Source organism: Mandrillus leucophaeus, unplaced genomic scaffold (genome assembly GCF_000951045.1).
Source record: "Mandrillus leucophaeus isolate KB7577 unplaced genomic scaffold, Mleu.le_1.0 Scaffold97, whole genome shotgun sequence".
Taxonomy (NCBI): Eukaryota; Metazoa; Chordata; class Mammalia; order Primates; family Cercopithecidae; genus Mandrillus; species Mandrillus leucophaeus.
This window is the reverse complement of record NW_012110585.1, coordinates 2,568,703-2,594,061: the sequence shown is the minus strand read 5'-3', so window position 1 is coordinate 2,594,061 and position 25,359 is coordinate 2,568,703. Positions and strand designations below refer to the sequence as shown.

Genomic DNA, 25,359 nt, shown 5'->3' with positions numbered 1-25,359 from the left:
TCCAGCCCCTGGTAACCATCATTCTACGCTCTGCTTTGATGAGTTTGACTTCTCCAAAAATTCCACATATAGGCGAGATCGTGCACTATTTGTTTTCCTATGCCTGGCTTCATTTAACATAATCCTCCAGGTTAATTCATATTGTTGCAAACGACAGGACTTCCCTCTTTCTTAAGACTGTCTGGTATTCCATTGTGTATATGTACTGCAGGTTTTAATCCACGCACCCACGGATAGACATTGTATCTTGGCTGTTGTGAATACTGTCTCGATGAACATGAGAGTATGAATATCTCTTTGAGACAGTGATTTCATTGCCTTTAGATATGAAGAAGTAGAATTGTTGAATGATATAACAGTCCTGTGTTACATTTTTTTACAAATCTCTATACTGTTTTCCATAATGGCTGTACCAATGTAGAATCCTACCAACAGTGAGAGTCCTCACAACACTTGTCATCTTTTGAATTCTTGATAATAGCCAAGCTAATGTGTCATTTAAAAGGGCTATTTAACTTCTGAAAACAGAGGGAAAGAAAACCTTACAAAACTATGAAAATATGGCATTTGAGAAAGGTCTACAAGGCCTAAAGCTTTATTATTATTTTTTATTAAAAGCGGTTATGTTCAAGCCAAAAGTACTGAAGTAGGAGGCAACAGCTTCCTAAGTGGTATTCCTGCTGCATCTCTCACCAATCTAAACATGCCATCTTCAACAGGGCAAAGTGACTTAAAAAAAAAAAAAAAAAAAAAAGTCACGTCACACCTCTGCCTTAAATCCTCTAGACTTCCTATAGCATGCAAAATAAATGTTAAAGTCCCCACAGTTACCCATGAATTACCCATGAATTGCCCTTCATGGTCTCCTAGTCTCTGACCTCAGCTGCTCCGCCTCCTCCCTTGCTGATCACAGGCCAGCCACACAGGCCTCAGCCAGGCCACTCCTGCCTCAGGGCCTTTGCACTTGCCTTCCTTTTGTCTGGGACACTTTTTCCATAAATTTCTGCAACACAACCTCTCTCATCTCTCTCAGGTCTTTTTCATTCATGCCTTCCCTGACTGCATTATTTTAAATTACAATCCCTCAACGATAGCCTGTCATTTCCTATTCTCTTCCCCTGCTTTATTTTAATCAACAGCACTTATCATAATCTGACATGCCATATGCTTTACATATTTACCTAATTTTCTGTCCCACCCTACTGGAGTATAAGCTCCTTGAGAGGAGAGAGATTTTTGTCTCCTGTTGCAATAAATAAACCATCTGATGAATATGTGAATAAATCATCTCAGTGCCAGACCATTAACTAGTTCTGCCATTAACTAGTAGCCTTACCCTGGGGAAGTCAATGTCTCTGAGCCTCAGTTTTCTCATCTCAGAGTTAAGTGTAAAGAACAAATATATATATATATACACACACACACACACATATATACACATATATACACACACACACACACACACACACTTTTTTTTTTATAATATGGAGCTTAATATACACATGGGAAAGCTGGGTGGTGCTGGTAGAAGTGTTTAACAGCCTCTTCGTTGCGAGGTAGAGTAAACACGTCTTATATGGGAGAAAAAAGGGGACAAAAACTTCAATAGAGTTACCGAAACCTTCACGGCAATTGAAAAGCTATTTGTCATTCAGTTGGTGCAGATGCCTGGTCATTTCTTATGCGTCACTGCAGACCTATGTATTAGGATTGGCAGCAGGATGAAAGCATGCACCAGCTATTCGCTCGGGAAGGCAGCTCTCATTTTCTGCCCATGGGAAAGTAGAGTCCCACACAGACTCCATGCCAGTGGGCTTTCCCCATTATGTGGCCACCCCACTGCATATCTGTACTGAAGAGCTGTCAACGTTAGGCCTGGTCAAAGACACACCTGCCAGGCACAAGTGGCAGAATTATGGAAATCAGGAAACTGGAAAAGGGTCATCACATTAAAAGATGGTTGAGATTCAAAGGACTGTATAGGGGTTTTTAGGAGAGAACAGACATATGGCCAAAAAAATAAGATTTCTTTTCCTACAAAAACACAGCGCTGATTCACCCTGAGTAGGCTTGGTTCTTGAAGGCCACATCTGAGGATGTGTTCACTCAGCTTATGCTAAGCATATTTTTGAAAGATCGTTTTGAGTTTGTTCATGGTAATGTCTACCATGCCGTATCACTGATTATTTCCATATTATCATGAATGTTGGAATCTCAGCTGAAATCTGGAAGTATATAGGGTGGGACCTACATCAGAAGGACATCCATCTGCAGGCACCACTGTTGCTCCCAAGGTCAGTGCGCTCAGCAAGGAAATTTGGTCTTGGTCAACTATAATTCTTTGTCTAAGTCTGGAACACTGATGACCTAGGATGATGAAAAGTGTTTCTCCTAATAACACCTAGTGGTTATGAACACATAATAATACAATTATCATGGGCTTTTAAGACTCTGTACGTAAGAATTTAGGGAAAGTTCACAGCTTCTTGCATCATTGTTCACACTATTTGGGCCTAAGGTATGCCAAGCTAAATGTCTATTTCTCCATATGGTTCAACCATGTTGCTTTAACCGAATCCCACTTCCTAGGCTTTCAGTGGTAACATTCCCAGTTATTCCTGGAAAAATAGAACTGGCACTGTTTGATTTTGATTGCCTACCAGGAAAAAAAAATGTGTACATTGTACTGGACCTAACAAATTTCATTCATGGGAATTGTTTTATTTTTATTTACCTTATTCATACACATTGTTCCAAAAAAGAATTTGAGAACACTTACAAAAATATATACATGAGATATGTATAAGATTAAAAAAGGAGTGGGTCAGTAAATACCTCCCCTTCTTGAATCCCCAAACATTTGGCAGTGATAACCACGGACAGTTTTACCTACACCTTCTGTGAGAACTGGAAGTATGGAAAATCTACTCTGGAGAGTGTCTTCTGCTACCCTCAAACTCACTCACAATTATTAAGCAGAGGCGTGAAAAAGCGCTCCAGGTGCAATGGCCCAGCTGTTAATCTTCGCTGTGGGCAGCATCCCTGAGTGGGCTTTGTACTTTCTTGACTGCTTCTCCATTTCTATCATTTCAGCATTTTGAAGGCATTCCACATCTAGAAGCAAGACCTCCTCCAACCCTCAGGCCCTCTCTGTAGTTGCTTTTCTAAACCTGAGATACTGAGGATCAGGACTCAAACCTGCACTGCAGCACGTCCCCTGGTCACAAGATCTGGGGAGAGGACGACAGAGAAGATCACTGCTCCGTGGAGAGAGCTTTGCCTGAGAACCTGCCTTCTGCCACCTGACAGTGTGCCTGCTTCTTGCTTTACTCAAATCTGTTGCGGCAATCTGTGTACTGTGGCTCTATTTTCAAGTATTCACCCAGCTGGTTACAAATTTCAATAATCTGGTTAAATGCCCAAGTGAAAATGGTCATTCCGTCAAATTAAGGAGGTTTCTATCCCTTGTTAAATGGCTTTTGACTTAAACCACTATCCACACATATGCTTTGACTGGGGAATATACACTTAAAGCCGTGCTCAGATACACGGAGCAAAACAGTAGGTACGGAGAATCACCACTTATCCTGCTTTCTTCAGCAAACTGGACCTCACAGCAACCAAAGACTGGATAAAGAGAAGTCTCTGTTTATAGAAATATTTCAGCTCACAAATTTAAAAAATGCTACAATTAAAATATTTGCAGTTTCCAAGCAAATAATGGATTGAGACAATGATCAGTAAGGGGTTGCTAACCTCACCAAAAGAAAAGGAACCAGGGCCGGGCACAGTAGCTCACACCTGTAATCCCAGCACTTTGGGAGGCCAAGACGGTGGATCACCTGAGGTCAGGAGTTAGACACCAGCCTGGCCAACATGGTGAAACCCCATCTCTACTAAACAACAAAAATTGGCTGGGTGTGGTGGTGGACGCCGATAATCCCAGCTACTCAGGAGGCTGAGGAGAAGAACTGCTTGAACCTGGGAGGCAGAGGTTGCAGTGAGCTGTTGCGCCACTACACTCCAGCCTGGGCAACAGAGTGAGATTCTGCCTCTGAATGAAAGAAAAGAAAAGAAAAGAAAACAAGACAAGACAAGAGAGAGGAGAGAGGAGAGAAGAGGAGAAGAAAAGAAAAGGAAAGGAACCAGGTATTAAATGCCTCCTGAATGAAACACACCACCACTTACAGATGCTGATCAGGCCTCTAACTCTCAGTTTGTAGAAAATACAAGAGGACAAATGAACATGATTATTTGGTCAAGACTGAAGGAAATAGGACAGGCTGAATTATTTAATTTCTTAAACAAATAAATAGCAAGGGAAAGAGAGAGAGAGAGAGAAAGAGGAGTGAACTTACAGATGAAAAGAAACCATATCAACCAATTGCAATGTATAGGCTATCTGGCTCATGAGTCAGAGAAACAGTTTTAAAAAACATTTATGAGACAACAGGGGAAATGGACTCCATGGAGATCTGATGATATTTTAAAAGTATATTTTAGGTATTAAAAATCCATCTTATCTTTTAGAGATATATACCAAAATATTCATGGATGAGTTGATAGGGTAGCTGAGATCTGCTTTAAATATGCTAGGATAGAGGAGGGGGAGGGAGTGGGGATGTAGACAAGGCATATTTAGCCATAACTGAGACCTGTGGAAGCTGAGCGAGCAAGGCTTCATTATACTAAGCTATTTTTGTTTGAAATCTTTCACAATTGCAAAGTAAAAAACAAATACCTTTTAAAACTCAACTGAGAGAAATGATATTGACAGAAAATCTCCTAAAAGATAGCTGGTCCATTGCTTGTTTTAGATGTAATATAACTAACTTCTGGGTTAAACCAGAGCCACCAGACAAACATGCTAGCAACTGCAGGGATGCAAGGGTCAAATTGTCCCTTGTTGGGAGAGGGTCACAAGCCCAAAGGGAAGAGCAGTGTGACAAATAGCCACGAGACTCACGCACTGCTCACTCCAAGGGTGCCATCAGCAGTGCTGCTGAATGCCTTGCAGTACAGTGTCCTCCTAAATGCCTTGCAGTACAGTGTCCTCCTAAGTACTCTTGAAAGAAATTTCTTTCTGGTTCCAGAATCCAAAATATGTGTGATTCCCCCAAGCATGCACATTTTTAGAATCAGTAAGTAAAACTGAAATCCATCACTGTTTCACACCCATTAGGATGGCTATAATTTTTAAAAATAAATAAATAACAAGGGTTGGCAAGGATGCAGAGAAATTGGAACCCTTGTGGTTCGCTGGTGGCAATGTAAAAGTATAGCCGTTGTGGAAATGATATGGCAGCTCCTCAAAAAATTAAACATGGAATTACCATATGCTCCAGCAATTCCATCTCTGGGTATACACCCAAAAGAATGGAAAGCAGGGACTTGAAGAGAGATTTGTACACTCAGGTTCATCGCAGCCTTATCCACAACAGCCAAAAGGTGGAAGCAACTCAAGTACTGATTGACAGGTGAATGGATAAACCAAATGTGGTCTATAGATACAATGGGATAAGAAGGAAGTTTTCATACACAGTGAAACATGGATGAACTTTGAAGACATTATACTAAGTAGAATAAGCCATTCATAAAAGGGTAATTACTATATGATTCTATCTATAGGAGGTCCCTAGAGTAGGCAAATTTAGAGAGACAGGAAGCAGAATAGGGGTTACCAGGGGCTGGGGGAAGGAGGACTAGACAGAGCTTAGTGGCTATGGAGTTTCCCTTTGGGAAGATAAAATAATTCTGGAGCTAGATGGTGGTGATGGCTGTACAACAATGTGAAGGTACTTAACACCACTGAACCATATGCTTAAAAAAATGGTTATAATGATAAATTTTATATTATGTATATGTTACCACAATTTTTTAAAAATGAAGTCCATCATGCAACCAACTGATTTTTCTTCATGTTGTTGCTAGGAAACATAGAGCCAAATTTATGATCAAGTTTTATAAATTATGTAAGATTACGACATGCATTCTTTGCGTATTTCATTTCACTTACTTTTCCTTTGGCCTAATATTTACCTAATTCTAATGCATGTTAGCTGGCTCTGTCTTGCATATATTTTAATTTTCCTTTAATCCATTTTATAACAAGGCCCAAGATAAATGGCTGGGGAGAGTGAGAACAAGAAAAAGAATATTATGTTTTATATTATCTGCATTTGATCCTTGATTGCTCTGTATTTTTCTTAAAAATGCTAGTTGGGTTAAACTGAATAATGACTAACTTTTTTAGTTTTAGTTGTTCTCTATACCTATGTTTCTCTTCTTAAAAAATTTAATTAACAGAGAATCAATAGAAAATATTTGTTTCTCCTGCACATCCTGTTGAATGTATTTTCTCTGTAGAAATTTAAGAAATGTCCACCACATTTGTAAAATAAATCTCTCTCTTGTCAAAACTTAAAGGTAAAAAGGTCAGTCAAGTGGGTGGTCGACTGTACACTACTGCACAGAGTGAAAAAATTAGCCACATCTGATCAGCTCTACAGTTGAGGCCAAAAGAGAAATACAGTATTTTCTGAGAGCTCTGTACTGACACAGAAGCAAACAACCAGTCTCACTTGGACAAGTGGTAAGAGTGAGGCTGACAGAGAGTTTAATAATATGGGCTTCTCAGTATCCAGCCAATATTAGGTGAGTTATCAACTAATGCTGTCTGTTATCCTTCAAAATCCCCGAGTTACGGGACTCATCTGGTGTTATGAAGGAGAGGTGATGGATCCCACAGAGCCTAGTGATGTTGGCGTCACTCTCCCAGGGACTTGATCACAGCTCATCCAGGGTGAGGAGAGCAGGTGGTCCGCCAGGGAGCACCTGTCCGTCTGGTCTGTCATCCCTATGCCAAGGGCTTGATGCATCATTTCCTGACACTCTGACAACAGTCCTAGGAGGCAAACAGCTTTCTCGTCATGTTACAGATGAGAGATGGGGCTTAAGAAGGTGGGAAAAACTTGTCTAGAGTCAACAGGATTATAGGACTCCAGTGACCTCTGGGAATTCTGAATTCTTTACAGACTCCTCCATAACCTTTTTGTGGGAGGACGGCTTCACTTTCTGGTTCTTACTTACAATCCAAATGGGTGAAGTTGATGGATAAGTGATCTCTATACCAGTGAAGTGTTATTATATGAAACATTATCTAATCTACTCCCCTCTACAATGAATTCTGCGCCATCCTCCAACCTATGGTGCACGTTCCACGCTCTAAACATCCAAACCCACCCTCCTCTGTGACTCCATAACTTGTTCTTTTCTGGACCAGCCCAGGTCAACGTGGCTGCACCATAACAGCCCATGCTTTCCAAACCAAAAGAGATTTTCGACATAGGTTTTCAAAGGTCTCTTTCTCCTTCTCTATATTATCTGACTTCTCTACACTCAAGAAGAAAATAAAAGTTGAAATCATGCACAGGATATATAAAATAAAATGCATCTTAAACCATGTCTCTAATGACCATTGCCCCCTCAAGGTGCTTGAAATTACCCAGGGAGGAAGGCCTATTTTAATCTCCCCAAGTGCTCTACCATTTAAGAACTTTGCATCAGCTAGCAGCCTGCAGTTCTGACCATCTTGTGAATTTAGATTGTTTGGCTAATTATAAACACATTACAATGTCATTCTTTCTGGCCTTTTTCCTGGAATGAGTGGTTGCCCCTCCAGAGCTCACAGAATGGGCTTCAGTAGTTTTCAGTCAAGATTCAGGGAGAAATTCACCACACCGGGACTCGGTTATTTACCAACATCATGCTGGATGTGTGCCAGTGAGACACCAAGACACTTCCCTTTGAAGTCTGACATATTGCCGGCTGCTTCCAATGATGTTTTCTTGGCTGGCAGACAAATAACCGGGGCTGATTCAAAACTCACCTCCCACTCACGCCAGGGGGGAAACAATTTCTTGTGATTGGTTCCTCTTACATGGATCTCACTCTCCTTGGAGGGGCCGAAGGTGAGTACCCCAGAGAGGTGCACGTCTCTGGGCTGCTGTCAGCCGCGGGCCCCTGCTCTGGGACCAGTCCATCCACACAGCTGTTCAAGAAAAGGTCCCGTGAGCACTCGGCACCTTAGGCTGTCAACAGAGATGTGCCATGTGACAAACAGCACATTTTCCTAAGGCCTCGGCTTGGCTTTTGCTCCCCCCACTTGTTTGAAAAATCTTCAGAGAATCTGACCCAAAAAACATGTTTTCCAGTGGTTTGTGCTCAGAGAGACATTGCCGTCAGGTTACTGGGAGCCTAAAAATTCACGACAATCCAAAGAATTTGCAGAGGTACTTCTGCTGTTGCTGCTTGGTATCAATTTCTGAACATTAAGGTTTCTCACTGAAGAATTTTACCTTTCACCAAATAGCCTGGACACGAGTTCCTAAATGGTACAGGTTCATACCTTCAGATCCAGCAATCCCACTGCTGGGTATGTACCCAAAAGAGAGGAAATCAGTGTATCGAAGAGACCTCTCCACTCCCAGGTTTGCTGCAGCAGTTGTTCACAATAGCCAAGATTTGGAAGCAACCTAAGTGTCTATCAACAGAAGAATGGTAAAGAAAATGTGGTACCTGGGGAGGCTGATGCAGGTGGATCATGAGGTCAGGAGATCAAGACCATCCTGGCTAACATGGTGAAATCCCGTCTCTACTAAAAAGACAAAAAAATTAGCCAGGCGTGGTGGCGCGCGCCTGTCATCCCAGTTACTTGGGAGGCTGGGCAGGAGAATTGTTTGAACTCGGGAGGCAGAGGTTGCAGTGAACCGAGATCACGCCACTGCACTCCGGCCTGGGTGAGAGCGAGACTTCGTCTCAAAAACAAAAAAAAAGAAAGAAAATGTGGTACACAATGGAGTACTCCTCAGCCATAAAACAGAATGAGATCCTATCACCTGCAACAACATTGTTAAGTGAAATAAGCCCGGCACAAAAAGACAAACATCATGTGTTCTCACTTATTTGTGGGATCGAAAAATCAAAACAATTAAACTCATGGAGATGAGAGTAGAATGATGGTTACCAAAGGCTGGGAAGGGTAGGTAGTAGGGGTACGCGAGAAGATGGGGATGGTTAATGGATGCAAAACATAATAGTGAGAAAGAATGAATGAGACCTAGCATTTGATAGTACAACAGAGTAACTATAGTAAGAACTGTATATTTAAAAATAACTAAAAGAGTATAATTGGATTGTCTAACACAAAGGATAAATGCTTGAGGGGATGGACACCCCATTTCCATGATGTGATTACTACACATTTCATGCCTGTCTCAAAACATCTCACATGCCCCGTAAATATATACACCTACTGTGCACCCACAAAAATTTTAAATTAAAAAAATAAATAATGATGAGTTCAAAGAATTTTGAGTTAGCAGAATTTTTTTTTTAATGTTTCAATGTTCCAAAACAAAGTCAATTCTCAGTAATTGAGAAGAAAGGGTCTTAAAGGCTACATAGCCACTTCCGAACTGGTTAAGGATGACCACTCTAGCATCTGAATATCTCAAGTAATGAAGAAATAATTACCCTACATCCCTGGAAAGTATTAGTACAATATTAAAACTGCAACTGTAAAATCAGATCCATTCCCTTACCCTTATTGAATTATCATAAACTAGGTTTTATGAATATGAACTAACTTTCAAACTGAAATTATTCAGAAAGAATACAACAATATTTATTGAATATAATCTCCAAAGTTAGCATAACTACTAGTGTGGATGTGACATTATATACAATCCAATCTACATCATTGAAATTTTTTCATTTGTTCACTTTATTTTGTCTATCCAAGTTCATTATTTTTCCATTTCTACTTAACTCAGTGCGTATTTACTATTCTTGGTTCAATATTTTATAATATACGACCTCATTACAGGGACACATTATATCCTAGCTACCTAATATCCTCCAGGTTTATCCCTCATTATTTCAATATAATTGTTCATAGCACCCTTTTCACTCTCAAATGTATCCTAGTTTGGATGACAAATTTATGTTCAAAGATAGTAAAGTTTACTTTTTTTTTCCAGACAGAGCCTCGCTCTGTTACCCAGGCTGGAGTGCAGTGGCACGATCTCGGCTCACTGCAACCTCCGCCTCCTGGGTTCAAGTAATTCTCCTGCCTCAGCCTCCCAAGTAGCTATGATTACAGGTGCATGCCACCACGCCCAGCTAATTTTTTGTATGAGGTATTTTTTAATTGTACCAAAAATCTTCACAAATTAAGCTTGGAATCCCCCGCCCTGCATTTTCCAGTCTTTTCAATTAGTAAGCTTTGATTTTCTTGTGAAATTACATCTTCTTGATTGTGGAGTATTTTTAAGGCAATGAGTAGCTGGTCTGTGCTGAGAACAAACACCTCCACAGAGGCTGGAACCAGGCCCTCCATGTGGACAGAGTGGCCCGTGGTCAACGGACTGTCACTTTCATTAACATATTGACAGCCAGAGGAAACCTTTCTAAGACAGGCCCAGCAGGGTGGCAAAAGATATTCTCATATCTGAGGAAGCCTCGGCCATGTTTCTTTAATCTCTGAGTGCCTCAGTTTATCTGCCTATAAAGGAGCACAATGATGCCCACTACACAGGGCGGGCGCTCTAAACATCAAAGGGGTGAGAGCCAAAGGGCACTCACAGCCACCAGGAACAAAGACAGGAAGTAATTGCAAAATGTGTGGCTCCACTTCCAGCTTGCAAGCAGAGGGCTCCCACTGACTTGAAAGAGAGCATCACACACAGGCAGGAGAAGCCCCCAGGAGGACCAAGCCTATTACCTTTGTTCTCATTGTCTGAAAGGGCAGAGGAGAGGGAGAGCCACAGAGGAAGCTAAGAATGGTGGGGGCAGAAAAACAAGACCAGAAGAAAAACTAACTGTTGGGCTACAAAAGAAAATCTGTGAAGACTGTAGGCCAGGGACAGTTTCTAAGGAATCATCTATCTATTCTCTGATCCCTTGATATGACCCATTCATGCATTTCTCACATTGGAATGCCTTTATCCCACACTCTATCTGTCCTTCCTGACATTTCACAGTCTAATCTAAAAGCTTCATGGCAGTTCAATAGTCATTTGTAGAGCAGATTAAATTTCAAAGTTCTTATGTTGGTAGCATTCTAAAGGTAAGGTATATTCAAATGATTAACCAATAGATAATGACATTGTGGCCAGGTGCAATGGCTCATGCCTGTAATCCCAGCACTTTGGGAGGCTGAAGTGGGAGGATCTCTTGAGGTCAGGAGTTCAAGACCAGCCTGGCCAACATGGAAAAAACCCCATCTCTACTAAAAATACAAAAAAAAAAAAAAAAATAGGTGGGTGTCGTGATGCATGCCTGTAATCCCAGCTACTTGGGAGGCTGAGGCCGGAGAATCACTTGAACTCAGAAAGTGGAGGTTGCAGTGAGCTGAGATTGTGCCAGTGCACTCCAGCCTGGGCAACAGAGTGAGACACATCTCAAAAAAAAAAAAAATGATATTGTAATTGGTGATACTATTTTATCACAAAATATGAAGACCTCCAAGGCTGAAGAATGGGTTTGAACAAGTACAAGTGCCATCACTGTTTTGGTGAACTCACAGTCAAGGGAATGTAAGATATCCTCTTGTGCATGAATACATGCTACTACGGTCAAATGGAAAAGCATGATAGTAGTAGTAGATGTTGCTCCAACCAGTATTCTCCCAGCAAAGGCTACTTCTCAAGACTCCTTCAGGGCACTCTGAGAAGGCATGCAAGTATACAAATTGATGTGCTAAATGGGCTTGGCTGCAAATCATGCTTTTGTGCATGGATCCAGCTGAAAGTTGTCTCTGAATCTATCAGGCCTTCCCAGGGTTCCTTGAACCAGTGCAGAGAGAGTCAGGGAATGTCATGACAAGAACATGGATTCAGGGTCAATTAGACTTGGGCTCAAACTGTAGTTCCACCAACCACCTCCGTGGCCAAGTGGCTCTGGATAAGTCACATGGCCTCGCTAGGAAGAGGAGTATGAGTCCATCAGCTTTGCAAGGTGCTGGCAGGATGAAATGTCCAATGTATTCCCAAGAGTCAAGCATTGTGCTGAGCTGACCTTTCCATTGCAGTCATAAACCACTCAAATCCTCTACTCCACCCTAGGCTGGGGGACAAGCAATAGAAAGTGAGAATCATTCTGAAGACATTAATATGAAATGCTTGCATATACTTAACCAAAATAGGGCCTTAATTTAAGCATCTGGAAGAGCTAAACTGCACTTCTAAAGTAAGAATTCTTAGATGTCAAACGTATTCTATTTTATGATGTGTATAATTCTGCCTCTTCTATGTTGTTAACTTGTAGAAATTGTGCACATGATTCATCTCTTCTAAAACCACACACGCTGGCCACGCACAGTGGGCCTCCCAGGGGCTGCCTCCTGCTCCAAGAGCCTTCAGTCCTGAATACATAAGAGGTAAAGGCCAAGGGCTTAGAGTTGCAGAGGCCTTAGAGCTCACCCGTCAGCCTCCTCACCGAAAATGGAGGCTTAGAGAGGGGAAGTTGCTTGCTGAAAGTCAAACAATGAAGGCCTTAGGTAAGGATGTTGAATAAGCTGCTATAAACCAAACCTGTCCACCCCAAACCCCTGCTGCAAACAAACAAACAAACAAACAAAAAAAGGCTTGCCACAGAACCTTATTCCCTGTATTTCCAATTCTGTAGTCAAACAATGTCATCAGCCCATCTGGTACTGAGTCTGCCCTTCAAGAAAGAAGTTTTACTTCAATATCACAACAGAGGGAAACCCACTAATAATGCGTTAGTGTCATTTACTATTTCCCAATATGACATAAGACCTAGTTTCTCATATGCCTGGGGTTGGCAAATCTGAGAGACTGGAAAATAAATAAATAAATCATCAAAAGAACCCTCTGAACATTGATACATGTGACATTTGCTGTCCCATGATAATAGACACCATGCTGGGACAGGAAAGTTAGCAAATCAAACATTTTAGCACATGTTTTAGAGAGTCCACTAGGCCTCCTACAAAATCAACTTCTCCATTTAAATTTCTGAGCACAATGATCTCTAATCATATTTTAAAAGGTGATAGCCTACACAGAGCATGATTTGCCAACACTGAAGTGGAACTGGGTCCCTGTTTATAACTCTCCAGCTGCTACTCCTCACTGATGCCTAATTCTGGTTCCATCTCTGGGAATAAGGGAACAATCTATTTTGAATGTGCTCATTTACAGACCAGGTTGTACTGAGGCTAATTTCCAGTTCAAACGCACTTCAGGGCTTCAAAGCAGTTTTGTACCCTCAAAGGAGACTACCATCAAGACCAGAGTAGGACAGAAGCCTACAGGAGGAGTGAAATCAGGGGACCTCACGTTTTTAGGATGAGAGACATCACAGAACCTGTCTAAAGGTGGAGGGGAAGGAACCAGGGGAGGCAGCTGAATGTCCAGTTGAAATTCCAGAGGACAGAGGTTGTCATTTTCAGTGGGTAACACAGGGATGAACCCCAGAGCATTGCTAGAGAAAAGGGGAGGGGAGGTGGGAGGGGGGCCCAAAGGAAGGAGAGGTAAGGAAGGAAAGGAACGGAGAAAAGAAGGCAGGCAAAAAAAAGGGCCATGTGCAGAGATATTCTGAAGGAAGTTTAGATGACATGAGGCACGGAGGGAAGGAAACGCGGATTAAAAAGGACCTCTTCACCAAACAGTTTAGAATTTTAACAGAGAAGTTCTGCTCAAACACGTAATTATACATTGTAAGTATACCACTCAGGGATTGGACTTTGCTGAAAACATTTTTAACTAATGTTTTCTCTTAAGGAGCGTACTTAATTCATGATGGAGAAGAAAGAGATCATTCCATTAGACTGATTTTTGTGGAATAACAAGTCAAAACTACTGAAATCCCAGTCTTTAACAAAGTGAGAGATATCCATGTGGAAAAAAAAAAATCCCTGCTAGCAAAGAAAAACTCAAACCCTAAATTAGCAGGTTAATTCACAGTGTGGACATAAGAAATAGCATACTCAGTTTGATATTTGGTTGTCAACGTGAGAAAATAAAGCACACTAAATTCTATAGAATAAGCTTTTCCAACCCCAGAAATTACTAGGAACTCAATAGTTTTCTTGGCTGTAACAACTTGTAAATATCTAGAAGAGCCCAGATTTTGAAGCCCTGAGGACACTTGCTAAAACTAAGAAATTTGGCACTAGTCTTTGCACACAATTTGGGTTTTCTTTCAGAGTTGATATCTTACCAAATACAGCCATCTGTGTTCCCTCTGGGAAAGGTTCGACTGTTCTGTTGCCATTCACATGATGTTTGGCTAGAAAAAAAAAAAAAGAAAGAAAGAAATGCAAGTTTAAGTGTAAAGTTCTAACACATACTAACACATGTCATTAAATGTGTCGATGAGCCTATTTCTCCTTTGAGTTAAAAATGCACCCCAGCTAACCCTCTGAAGAGAGCTTCAATCGTTTTGTTTTTAATCTCTGTTGCAGAAGGGCCTAGAGATCATCTAGTTCAGGTATGTCATTTTATAAACGAGCAGGCTGAGGTCTGAGCTTGTGCAGAGCTGGACAATGGGTGGCTACAGACCCAGCCAGCCTGAAGGCTCCTGATATCCGGCCAGAGTCCCTCTTGTGCCAGGCCATTTCTAGAAAACAGGGAAAGCTCCAACTTCCAGGTTGAACTGGGGGTGGGTCTCCCTGAAGACTCCTAACAATCAGAACACTGATGCACTCGGTATTTAAAGTGAGAAGTAAAAAGGGCAAGGTACCATTGGAACCAATTTTTCGAGAAACACAATAGCAGAACATGTCATTTCACTATAACACAAGCACTGTTCACCCAGGCCAAAGACACCAGCCTTCTTAAGGGCCAGAGAGATATTCCAGTGCCTCCAACTGCTCCTTATCCCCCCAGGTCCTTCTAACCAGTCACCCTTCCCACCCTAGTAGACACCAAGGACTCAGAAGTAATAAGTGACCAGGTTATTGTTTTCCAGCATTAACTTGATCTTACAATCCCCCAAACTGTGATCAATAGAGAATGTGAGTATTCCCCATCTATGAGCATTTTTTTAATAATATCCTCAGCAAGTTTTGAATATGAGCACTTATGTGGAAAACACAAAAGACAAGGATAGCTAAGACGCTTCACACTGCATCATGGGCACAGACGCTTTGATGTAATGGGTCACACTGGATTGGCTGGGTTCAGGCAAAGGGCTCAGCACTGAAGCCAGGCTTGGAGGGGTCTAGGGAAGGATGACACGGTTCCTGCCCTCAAGGAGAGTACAGTTACCTTCAAGAAATAACAATTGCAAAAACAAACATTAAAGAAGGCATATAATTATGTGCTAAGTCCTGCCGTGTGGACGGAGAGTTCTGCAGGAGTGCAGGAGATTGTAGCAGGAGAGCTGCTGGGTGGGAAGTCAGACGTGCTGCCTGAAGGCACTGACACTCCTGGAGTCCAAAGGAGAAGTCAGGTTTGCAAAGGCGAGGGTGAGGGAGCAACTTGAGTGAGGGCCAGGAGTCATCTTCCTGGGCCAGAGAATAATCTGTCTTGGTGGAGTGGAGGTACTATTTTGAGAAGCAATGGCAAGTAAATCTCTTAGACTGAGACCAGGTCATGGAAGATCTTGAGCACCCATCCAAACCCATGGGAACCACAGGCAGCCTCTGCAGTACTGATGCACATCTTTTAGAGCCTGAGGCTTTCAGGGTTCACTAGTTCAGGTAGCCCTTAGGGATTCCATCAGTTCCCTTCAGGGGCTTCCACTAGTTCTGAAGTTATTGTGGCATTCCTACAAGCAGAAAGCCTGGGAAAAGGGAGGAGCTAGCCCAGGGTTCTGAGGGCACGGTGGTGAGCTCAGTGGCCTGAGAGAGGTTTGTAGCCACTACCTGGCATGATTAGCAGATGTGTGATGGAAGGTCCTAGATGTGTGACAGAAGGACCTTGTCAAGCATTCACTGATCTGGTTAGAACCACTGGTTACTGAATTCAAATCAACATGCTGAGCTTCCATGTGGAGATCAAAGATCTGCCCTTTGGTTCTTGCCTCACAGCCCTGTCAGTGGTTTGGAAAACATTTGCCTTGACCCACATCACAAGTCAGAAATCTATTCAAACTCTTTAAATCCATGAATCCCACTTGTAAGAATTTATCTTAAGAAAAAAATGCAAGAGAAAAAAAGGCGATATACATAATATTTATGAAAGTATTACCTTTATTAACAAAATCTTAAAATCAACTAAATATCCAAAAGTAGAGAAATTGCTTAGAAAATTGTCATTTATGATTTATCAAATGAATGGAATATTACCCAATGTATTTTAAATGCAGCCTTGAGAGAGATATAGAAACGTGGGAAAATATTTGGGATAATGGTAAGGAAACACAACCCTATTACGTCTTCTACGTAGATTATAATGACAACTAATTAAAATACGAATATTTATGGGAAAAGAATGGCAGAAGAACATAAAAATGAAAATAGAAAGACTATGCAAGACATTTATTTTTATTAATTTCCTTTGTCATTGTTAGATTCTTTTCTTATTGTCTAGGGTGAAAATGTTTGAATTCAAAAAAATCAAAATTATAGATTTTTCTATTTTTTCCACAGCAGTTGGTTTCCCAGGACAATCCATTGAGGTCTGTCAATGGCCCAGCTGAAACTCACATGTTCCCAATCCAAAGTGCACCCTATCTGACATCTCCTCCGAACACCGCAACACCACACAGGATGTCCTCCCACCCTAAAACGGCTTCTCTGCCAGCATCCCCCACCTTTGGGAACGGGCCTGCCATGCTCCTGCTTTTTAGTTGTCCTTATCCCTTCTCTTCCCTTCACTCCCCACATCCAATCTGCCACCATAGCTAGCGACTGTCCCCTCCCAGATACCTGCAGCATCCCCCTCACTTCTTTTTTCACTACCCAAGCCTCCCTATCCCCAAGTATCATGACCCCTTTTCCTGGACTCCAACATCTGCCTTCTAACTCTTCTATATCCCATGTCCAATTCATTTTTCCCAGTGTAGCCACAATTATCTTTCCAAAGGGAAAAACATCTAATCATGTGACACAAACTCCACGACCCCTCCTCCCTTTCCAAGGCGCCCCATGACTGAGGCCAGAGTCAAAGCTCTTCGGCACGGCCTGAAAGCACCTGCTCGGTCAGAACACCAGCATCCCTCATCCGTCTACCACAGCCACCCTCGTCTCTTGGGACGAAGGGCCTTTGCTCTGCAGCACTCACCCAAGTAGCACTCTGTGCTTATGCCATTGTTTGGACAGGGACTGCATCTATCAGTAGACTGCAAGCTCAGGGAGGGCAGCGGTCATAGCTCTTTGACTCCCCATTTCCATAATCCTCTCTCAGTGTATGGACACAGAACAGGCATTTGATGAGTAATTTTTAAATTAGCGAATGAGGTAAATGGTACTAAAAAATCTCTTTAGCCATTATGACAGATAATTTACTTGATAAGTTAAAAATATAGATACACAGTTATGTTTCACTTAACAACAGGGATACAGTCAGGGAAATCTATGTGTTGTTACGTCATTTTGTCATTGTGCAACACAGAGTGCATTTACACAAACCTACATGGTAGAGCCAACTACACACCTAGACTATGGCTATGTGGTATAGTCTACTACCCCTAGGCCATGACCTGTACAACATGTGACTATACTGAATACTGTAGTCAACTGTAATACAATGGTAAGTATTTGTGATCTAGATATCTATAAGCACAGAAAAGGTACAGTAAAAACACAGTATAAAAGATTAAAAAAAGAGATACACTTGTCTAGTGTATTTATGACAAATGGAACTTGCAGGACTGGAAGCTGCTCTGGGTAAGCCAATGAATGGTGAGTGGGTGTGAAGGCCTAGGCCATTACTGAACACTACCATGGACTTTATAAATATCATGCACTTAGGCTACATTCAATTTTTTTTTAATTTTCTTTCTTCAATACTAAATTAACCTCAGCTACTGTAACTTTTTACTTTATAAACTTTTAAACTATTTTTTACTTTTCGACTCATATAACAACACAGCTTAAAACACAAGCACATTGTGCAAGTATACGAAAATATTTTTATATCTTTATAAGCTCTTCCTATTTTTAAAATTTTCATTTTTTACTTTTTAAAATTTTCTGTTGAAAACGAAAGACACAAATGCACACACTCGCCTAAGCCTGATCAGAATCATTAATATCACTGTCTTCCACCCTCCACATCTTGTCCCACTGGAAGGTCTTCAGGGGCAATAACACACTTGGAGCTGTCATCTCCTATGGTAACAACGTCTTCTTCTGGACACCTCCTGAAGTACCAGCCTCAGGCTATTTTACAGTTTTTTATTACTGCAGGAGCACACTCTAAAATAATGACTGAAAGTATATAGTCATCTATGATCATTATCAATTATATACTGTACATTATCAAATGTGCTGAACTTTTCTATGACTAGCAGTGCAGGTTTGTTTACAACAGTATCACCAAACATACATGAATAATGTGTTGTGCTATGATGTCATGATGGTTACAATGTCACTAGGTGATAAAAGTTTTTCAGTTCCATTATAATCTTAAGGAACCACCATCATATACATAATCCCTTGTTGGCCAACACATTGTTATGTGGCACATGACTGTTACATATCTTTATGTGTATGTGTGTGTGTTCCTTACATAAAATGATCATTGAAAATGGCCCCTCAGAAATAGTTCCCCCAGCCAGGTGGCCTGGAGACAAGGGAACTCCTCTATTCCACTCCTTAAACCTCAAGCCCTCTTCCGTTTCCCATTTACCTAGTCTCATCTGAGAGATTGGCAGTGATGGCTGAGGTGGAAAGACCAGAAATGCTCCATAAACTGGAGAAGGTGGAGGGAGTTCACTTGCTATTCCCTCCTCACTGATGAGGCCCCCGGGGGGCCTTGTCTTTAGTTCCAGAGCCTGAGGTCCAAAGATAACAGGTTCTGTAAACATGAGTTTGCACCTTCTGAAATACAGCTGAGTCTTACATCAGTCCTGTGAACCGCAGGCACAACACTCACAAGCAGGAGACAGGACAGAACTCGCAAGCAGGAGACAGGACAGAACTGGTGGCTAAGAACAGGGGCTCCAGAACAAGACAGCCTGAGACTTTCAGCTCTCCCACTTCCTACCCATATGATCTTGGCTTAGTCACTCAACCTCTTCATGCCTCTGTGTACTCATCTGTAAGAATTTCTTCATTGTAAGTTTCCTCATTTGTACTTACCTCATGGGGTGTTTTGAGAATTAAATACAAAAAGCACTCAGAATGGTGTCCAGTACATAACAATCTCTATATAACAGTTAGGCTGGTATTATCACCTGTGTGTGAAGTTTACTTTCTAACAGGTCTGTTTCAGGAATGGCAAATACACATTAGTCACCTCCTCTCCACGACCATAATCATGGCAGACATCACTAATCAACCACCGCACACTTTCTTGATCCTTGAATGTGACCACAGAATCTTTTCTCAACACAGTACCCATACAGTCTCTTATTGCTTAGAGGTGGCACGTGTGATGAAATCACTTTGCCATTCAGGTTTAAATGGATAAAAAACAAAGATAGCACAGGGGAAGAAGTCATTTTCCTTCTCATTTCTACACTGTGATAAAAACCCTCCGAAAATCCCCCACACTATATATTGCTCTAGGGATAAAAGAATAAGGGGAAATCTGAGAGCTACTTTCCATTCCATAATAAAAGAATAGCAAGTTCTTTACAACCAAGAAATGACAGCTCTATTCCTAGAAACTAAGGTGGAGTTTCTAATGACATTTTCTCATTGAAACTCTGCTAAGGCACGTATTTGGGGGCCGAAGAACCAAAGATGCTTTAAACCCTTCGTATAGGTTCAGTAAGAATTGGGGGGAGGGTGGGCTAACCTGGGAACCTAACCCACCATCTACAAATTTGTTTCAAAATCAATGGCATGTTTCACCACAGAAACAAATTTATTAAACAGAAAAGTCATTCGTTGATTGAGTCCTAACTATTGATTACCAGTAGAGTGTGAAATGGAGACAGAAGAGTCTCCAACAGGGACATCTGTTGCTCAGCCATAGCACAGTGGGTGCCTCCCATCTGGTGGGTTGGGCACATGTCCCAGCCCCTTCTCTGCTCCCAGGGGCACACACCAAAGCCACATGATCTGGGAGGACAACCTCTGCTGATGGCAGTGATGTGTCCTCCGCCAAGAAGATATGAGGACAAGAAACAAATCTTGAGAGCCCAGGGCTTGCAGAGCAGCAGTTAATTAGACCAAGACTGGGTCAAAGTCAGCTTCTGGATGTTGAAGGGGATCTGCGGAACATGTTCAAAAGCTTAAGAAGATGATACTGACATTGCTTTTTATTTTGTTTTGTGAATGTCTCATGCACTTCAAATTGTTTGACTTTCTTCCTAGAAAAGGGCATAGTAAAACAGCTTGACAATGCACCTACAATAATGCAAATTCAGGCATAAACCAATCAGGGATGAGCTCCCTGTCCTGTGCTCAACCGGAGATGCCTATAATTCGTATCCTCTGGGTAAGGAGGGTGCAGAAAGCAGTGGGGACTGGGTGACCAGGGGACACCACCTAACTGGAGATTCCAGGAACAGCAGCTGCCATCTTGGAGGTCCTCGTTAGCCACTAGACACAAAATCATCTCAGGACTGGAAGAGTCTTGGATCAGACTAAACTCTCAGAGCTGCCAGTCAGCAAGAAGTACAAGCTAATCGGGTCATGTTATTAACCCCATGCCAACCCAACCCATACCACATGCTCCTAAGAGGTCTGGACTGACTTATCAAGTGTTTCTACTGACCGATCCAGTTGCTACTGCACCAATCAGCCGAGAGGAGGGTCATGGTGGGGCTGGAATAAAGTGCATTTATCTCAGTAATATGGTAATAAAAATTTGTCAACCCCCCAACAAAATATGATCTCACAGTCCCTCTTGTTATCTCTTTGTGGCTCCTTCTCCAGGTCACAAAGTCATGGTGGTTCAGGATACAAGTCAGACAGGAATTAAGTAAGGTCCCTATGTGACCCACAAGCCCTGGCCTCAGATCAGCCACTCCCATCTCTGCAGCAGGCCCCTCAAGGACACTGAGCATTCTGGGCCCTGATCCTGCCCAGGTCCTCTCCATAGATGCTAAGGATAAGGTGGCTGTCTCAAATCTGGGGCAGGGGCTCTGAGAGATGACGGAGTCACGCCTCTAGTCATACATGTCCAGGAGAACTGAGGTTCTGTTGTGTTTGTCCCTCCCAGCTCCTACAGTGTGCAATATGGTGTTTTAAGGTGCAAGTAAACCAAGAGTGGGTTTTGTCCCCAATAGCGGCATGCTCTCTATATCAGGAGGGGCTGCATGGGGACGAACGTGGTGCTGGGCAAGTCACTGGGAGGGGCTGCTCCCCTCCCTGCCAAGTATTGCCCCCACTCATCCTGTGTCCCAGGAAGTCCCAGTGCTCCTCCCTGACCTGGAAGGCAAGCGACAACTGCCAGCTGGGACCCGTGATGAGGAGCAGCAAGGCAGGGAGTGCCCCAGGAAGGTCACAGTGGGAATGAGGCAAATGTCCGCAGCTGCTGTGGGTACCCGGAAGGCGAGATTGACTCTCAAAGCTGGAGGAGAAGGGGAAGGCAGCTCATTGCCCTCCCCCATGGTGACCAGGGACTGTATGCAAGTGGGGGCTGCCCCCAAAACAAAAGATATGTGATGGAAAAACAGAAGACAATTGGACAACAGTGAAAAATCGCAGCACCAAAAACAAATCATGTGTCATTCAGGATTTTAGCCTCCTGCTCTGACTGCTGGCCTCCCTACAGTCAACCCCGCCCTCCACTACCATCTCTCCACTCCCTTTGCTCCAGATGCAGCAAACCAGAGATGCACCTCCCAGCTGGTAAGGGAGTGGATGCACAGCTCAGGCAACCCCCATACCTCCCAGCTCTTCCTGCAGAAGAGCATGTCTGAGCTTCGAGAGGTCAGAACAGGATGGGCAGAACAGGCCAGGCTGAAAGCCCAGCCCGCACAGTAACCTGTCTTGGTGAGGCATAAGCTGGTACCTAGCGTTGGGTCATTTGACTCATGTTTTCATTCACTGGCAAGGATGTTCTCTGCATTGATATGCGCCAGGAGTTATAGCGTTGTGGGGCAAAGATAAATTTCATAGACCCTACACTCAAGGACCTCCATTTCATCGACAGCTTATTAAGAAAAATCCTAAGAGAGGATTTTTAGCCCAAAGAGTGAGCAAATAAGGATGAGGATACATTTTTAAAAGAATAAAGTATTATGCAAATAGAGGGCCTTCTTCCTTCTGATGATTTGCCTGCTGCATTTCCTGAAGTCTGCTCAGTGCCCAAGCCCACGAGTGTGACCACAGGCCTACGATGGCAAAGCTGAATGGAGATGTCCCCACCACAAGCCCCTTTTTATTCATTAAAAAAATTGGCGGGCAGATAGCAGAGTCAAGAGAGCGATACCATCCTGGCCAACATGGTGAAACACCATCTCTACTAAAAATACAAAAATGAGCTGGGCATGGTGGCGTACATTTGTAGTCCCAGCTACTTGGGAGGCTGAGACAGGAGAATCACTTGAACGCAGGAGGTGGAGGTTGCAGTGGGCCAAGATCACGCCATTGCACTCCAGCCTGGGTGACAGAGCGAGACTACGTCTCAAAAAACAAAAAAAAAAACCTGGCCTAAGGTGAGCCTACCATGCCACCATTCCCTGAGGCTTTAGACTGTCAGGAGAGTGAAGAAAGGTGATCACAGGGATCCCCATTAGAGTGCAAGAGGAAGCCAGCGGCCCTAGAAGCCAGCATGGAGACCATCTCTCCAGGCTCCCCAAAGCAGGCATCCATGATTCTGCAAAAGACAAAGGTTGCACCACCAAAGAAAAAGGGAGGAATGATGGGAACTGATATTACGCAGATAAATTGTTAATTATATAAATACACAACAGATGTTCAGTCACACAAGAGAGACTAGCTTTGATTCGTGCAAACGGCAAAACTTGCAAAAACAATGCTAAGCACCGACGAGGCTTCAGTGAGACAAGCTTTCTCCTACACTGCTCATGCAGCATGAAACGCTACAGTCTATTTGGAAAGCAGTCTAACAATAGGTACCAAGAATGCCAAAAGCCAGACTGGGCAACATAGCAAGACCCCCATCTCTACAAAAAATAAATAAGTTAGGCAGGCATGGTGGTATGCACCTGTGGTCCCAGCTACTAGGGAGGCTGAGCCACGAGAAACATTTGAGGCCGGTAGTTAGAAGCCGCAGTGAGCTATGACTGTCCCGTTGCACTCCAGCCTGGGTGACAGAGGAGACCCTGCCACAATGACCACCAGCAACAAAGAATGTCAAAACCATTTCCACCCTTCGACCTAGTCACTGCAGTTATAAATAGCTACTGTAGGAGATAATCAGAATTGGGATAAAAATTTCCAAAGATGTTTACAACAGAACTGTTGACAATACCGAAAAGCTGTAAATAAGCTGAATGACCCCATAAATGGAGAATAAAATTGTGACACTGTTCTAAGATACAGTACTATATGGTAACTTTTAAAGTATGACCATAAATAATTTTTTCCTGGCATCAGGAAATAGTAATAATACATATGGAGTTGAGTGGAGAAGAAGTGAGATCCAAAAAAATAAATAAAGTATCTTCCTCAAGTAAAGAACAAAGTCAAGAAAGATGACCAGAAGGAAGCATGGTAATGCGGTAGTCATGGCTGATTTATGGGTGATTTTCCTTCCTTCTTTATACTTTTATGTATTCCCAAATTTTTCTTAAGCAAATATTTATTTGCTAATCAGTAAATTGTCAAAAGAAGAAAAAAAACTAAAAGCAACACTTGAAAACAAGGAAAGTTAGCCCCTAGTGGATATATTTTGGAAGTTGTAAAACACTACATGTTTTCTTCTAAGTCCCACTCCTCTGTTTTCTTTGAGTAGGAAAGGGAAACAGAAAGCAGTCACCCTCTCTTCCATGACAATAACCCACGACCGGCTGCTTGCCTGCTTCATCACAGGAGGGCGCAGCAGAGCCCTTTTCTTCCCAGGGTTGTGGGCACCTTGACCTTCCCCGGCTCGCTAGCTAAGAAACGGTCCCAAGTGACGCACACTCAAGCTGTTCAGGGACTTCCAGAATAAACCAAACCAGCTGTAGTACTGGTCTCTGACATCTTCTCTGGTGAGGGCCAAGTCATTGTCCCTGTCTTGGGGAGGGCTCCTGAGCAAGCTTATCAACTCCCAGATGGGCATGTGTAGGAAGGACCGATGGATGTTGGCCGAGAGACCTGGGAACTCATATCTGCCCCCATCAAGGCCTGGGGATCCGCATTCTAGCAAAATCCTATCGCAGTTAGAATGTGGTTCCTGAACACTGGTATTTGCACAGTGCTTACTGCTGGTGATACAGAGAGAAAGACAACCCTGGCCCTCTCTCCAGCCTTCGCCAACCTGCAATGCCCTGAGCCACTTCTTAGGGCTGCTGATCGGACACGTCAACATGAGCCTCTGTGTTGACAGCACTGCCTGTAGCTCTCAAAGCATCCTGCACCTCCGGCGAGCACCAGACTAGCCTGAGTTCCCAACACAAGTACTCCATCATCATTAATTCCATTTTTAGAAGAAATCCATTTTCACTTTTGTAATACTTTTATTAATTGCCACATTTAAGTACCATGTCTAACTTAGGCATCTGTGATAAGCATACAATATTACACTAATCGACGGAAATTTTCCACCTGACTTTTATGAAATCTCACCACTACTATTAACACAAGTAATTCCTAATGACTACCAAAATTAGATAATCTTGAGAATATAAATGACAATGAAAATAAGGTTATTTTAAGAATTAAAATCTATATTTCAGCCTGATGCCTGTGACATCCTTGTGAATAACAACGTTGAAAGTAAGTGTACTGAAATACATGGCTATAGACCAAAAGGAATTTCTTTTGTACTAAGACATGTGTTTCCAATTGAGTCTAAAACATTTTAGATTTTGAAGAGGAATGTTAAACACATCTATAAAGAGTCATATACAAATCATACTTATTATTCTTGTTTAAAAAGGTACTGTCCTGGCCAGGTACAGTGGCTCATGCCTGTAATCCCAGCACTCTGAGAGGCCAAGGTGGGTGGATTACTTGAGGTCAAGAGATCGAGACCATCCTGGTCAACGTGGTGAAATCCTGTCTCTACTAAAAATACAAAAAAAACAAAAAACAATTAGCCGGGCATGGTGGTGCATCCCTGTAATCCCAGTTACTTGGGAGGGTGAGGCAGGAGAATG

The 25,359-nt window shown here is 42.5% G+C and overlaps 1 protein-coding gene across 2 annotated transcripts in view; it reads right to left on the bottom strand.

Moving 5' to 3' along the window:
* MSRA (methionine sulfoxide reductase A) overlaps positions 1 to 25,359 on the bottom strand; it is a 349,549-nt gene that overhangs the window by 222,232 nt on the left and 101,958 nt on the right. For both annotated transcript variants that reach the window (XM_011970737.1, XM_011970735.1), the window contains one exon: positions 14,248 to 14,316. In XM_011970737.1, the coding sequence (XP_011826127.1) occupies positions 14,248 to 14,260 (13 nt within the window). In that variant the 5' untranslated portion in view covers positions 14,261 to 14,316. The remainder of the gene's footprint in view (positions 1 to 14,247; positions 14,317 to 25,359) is intronic.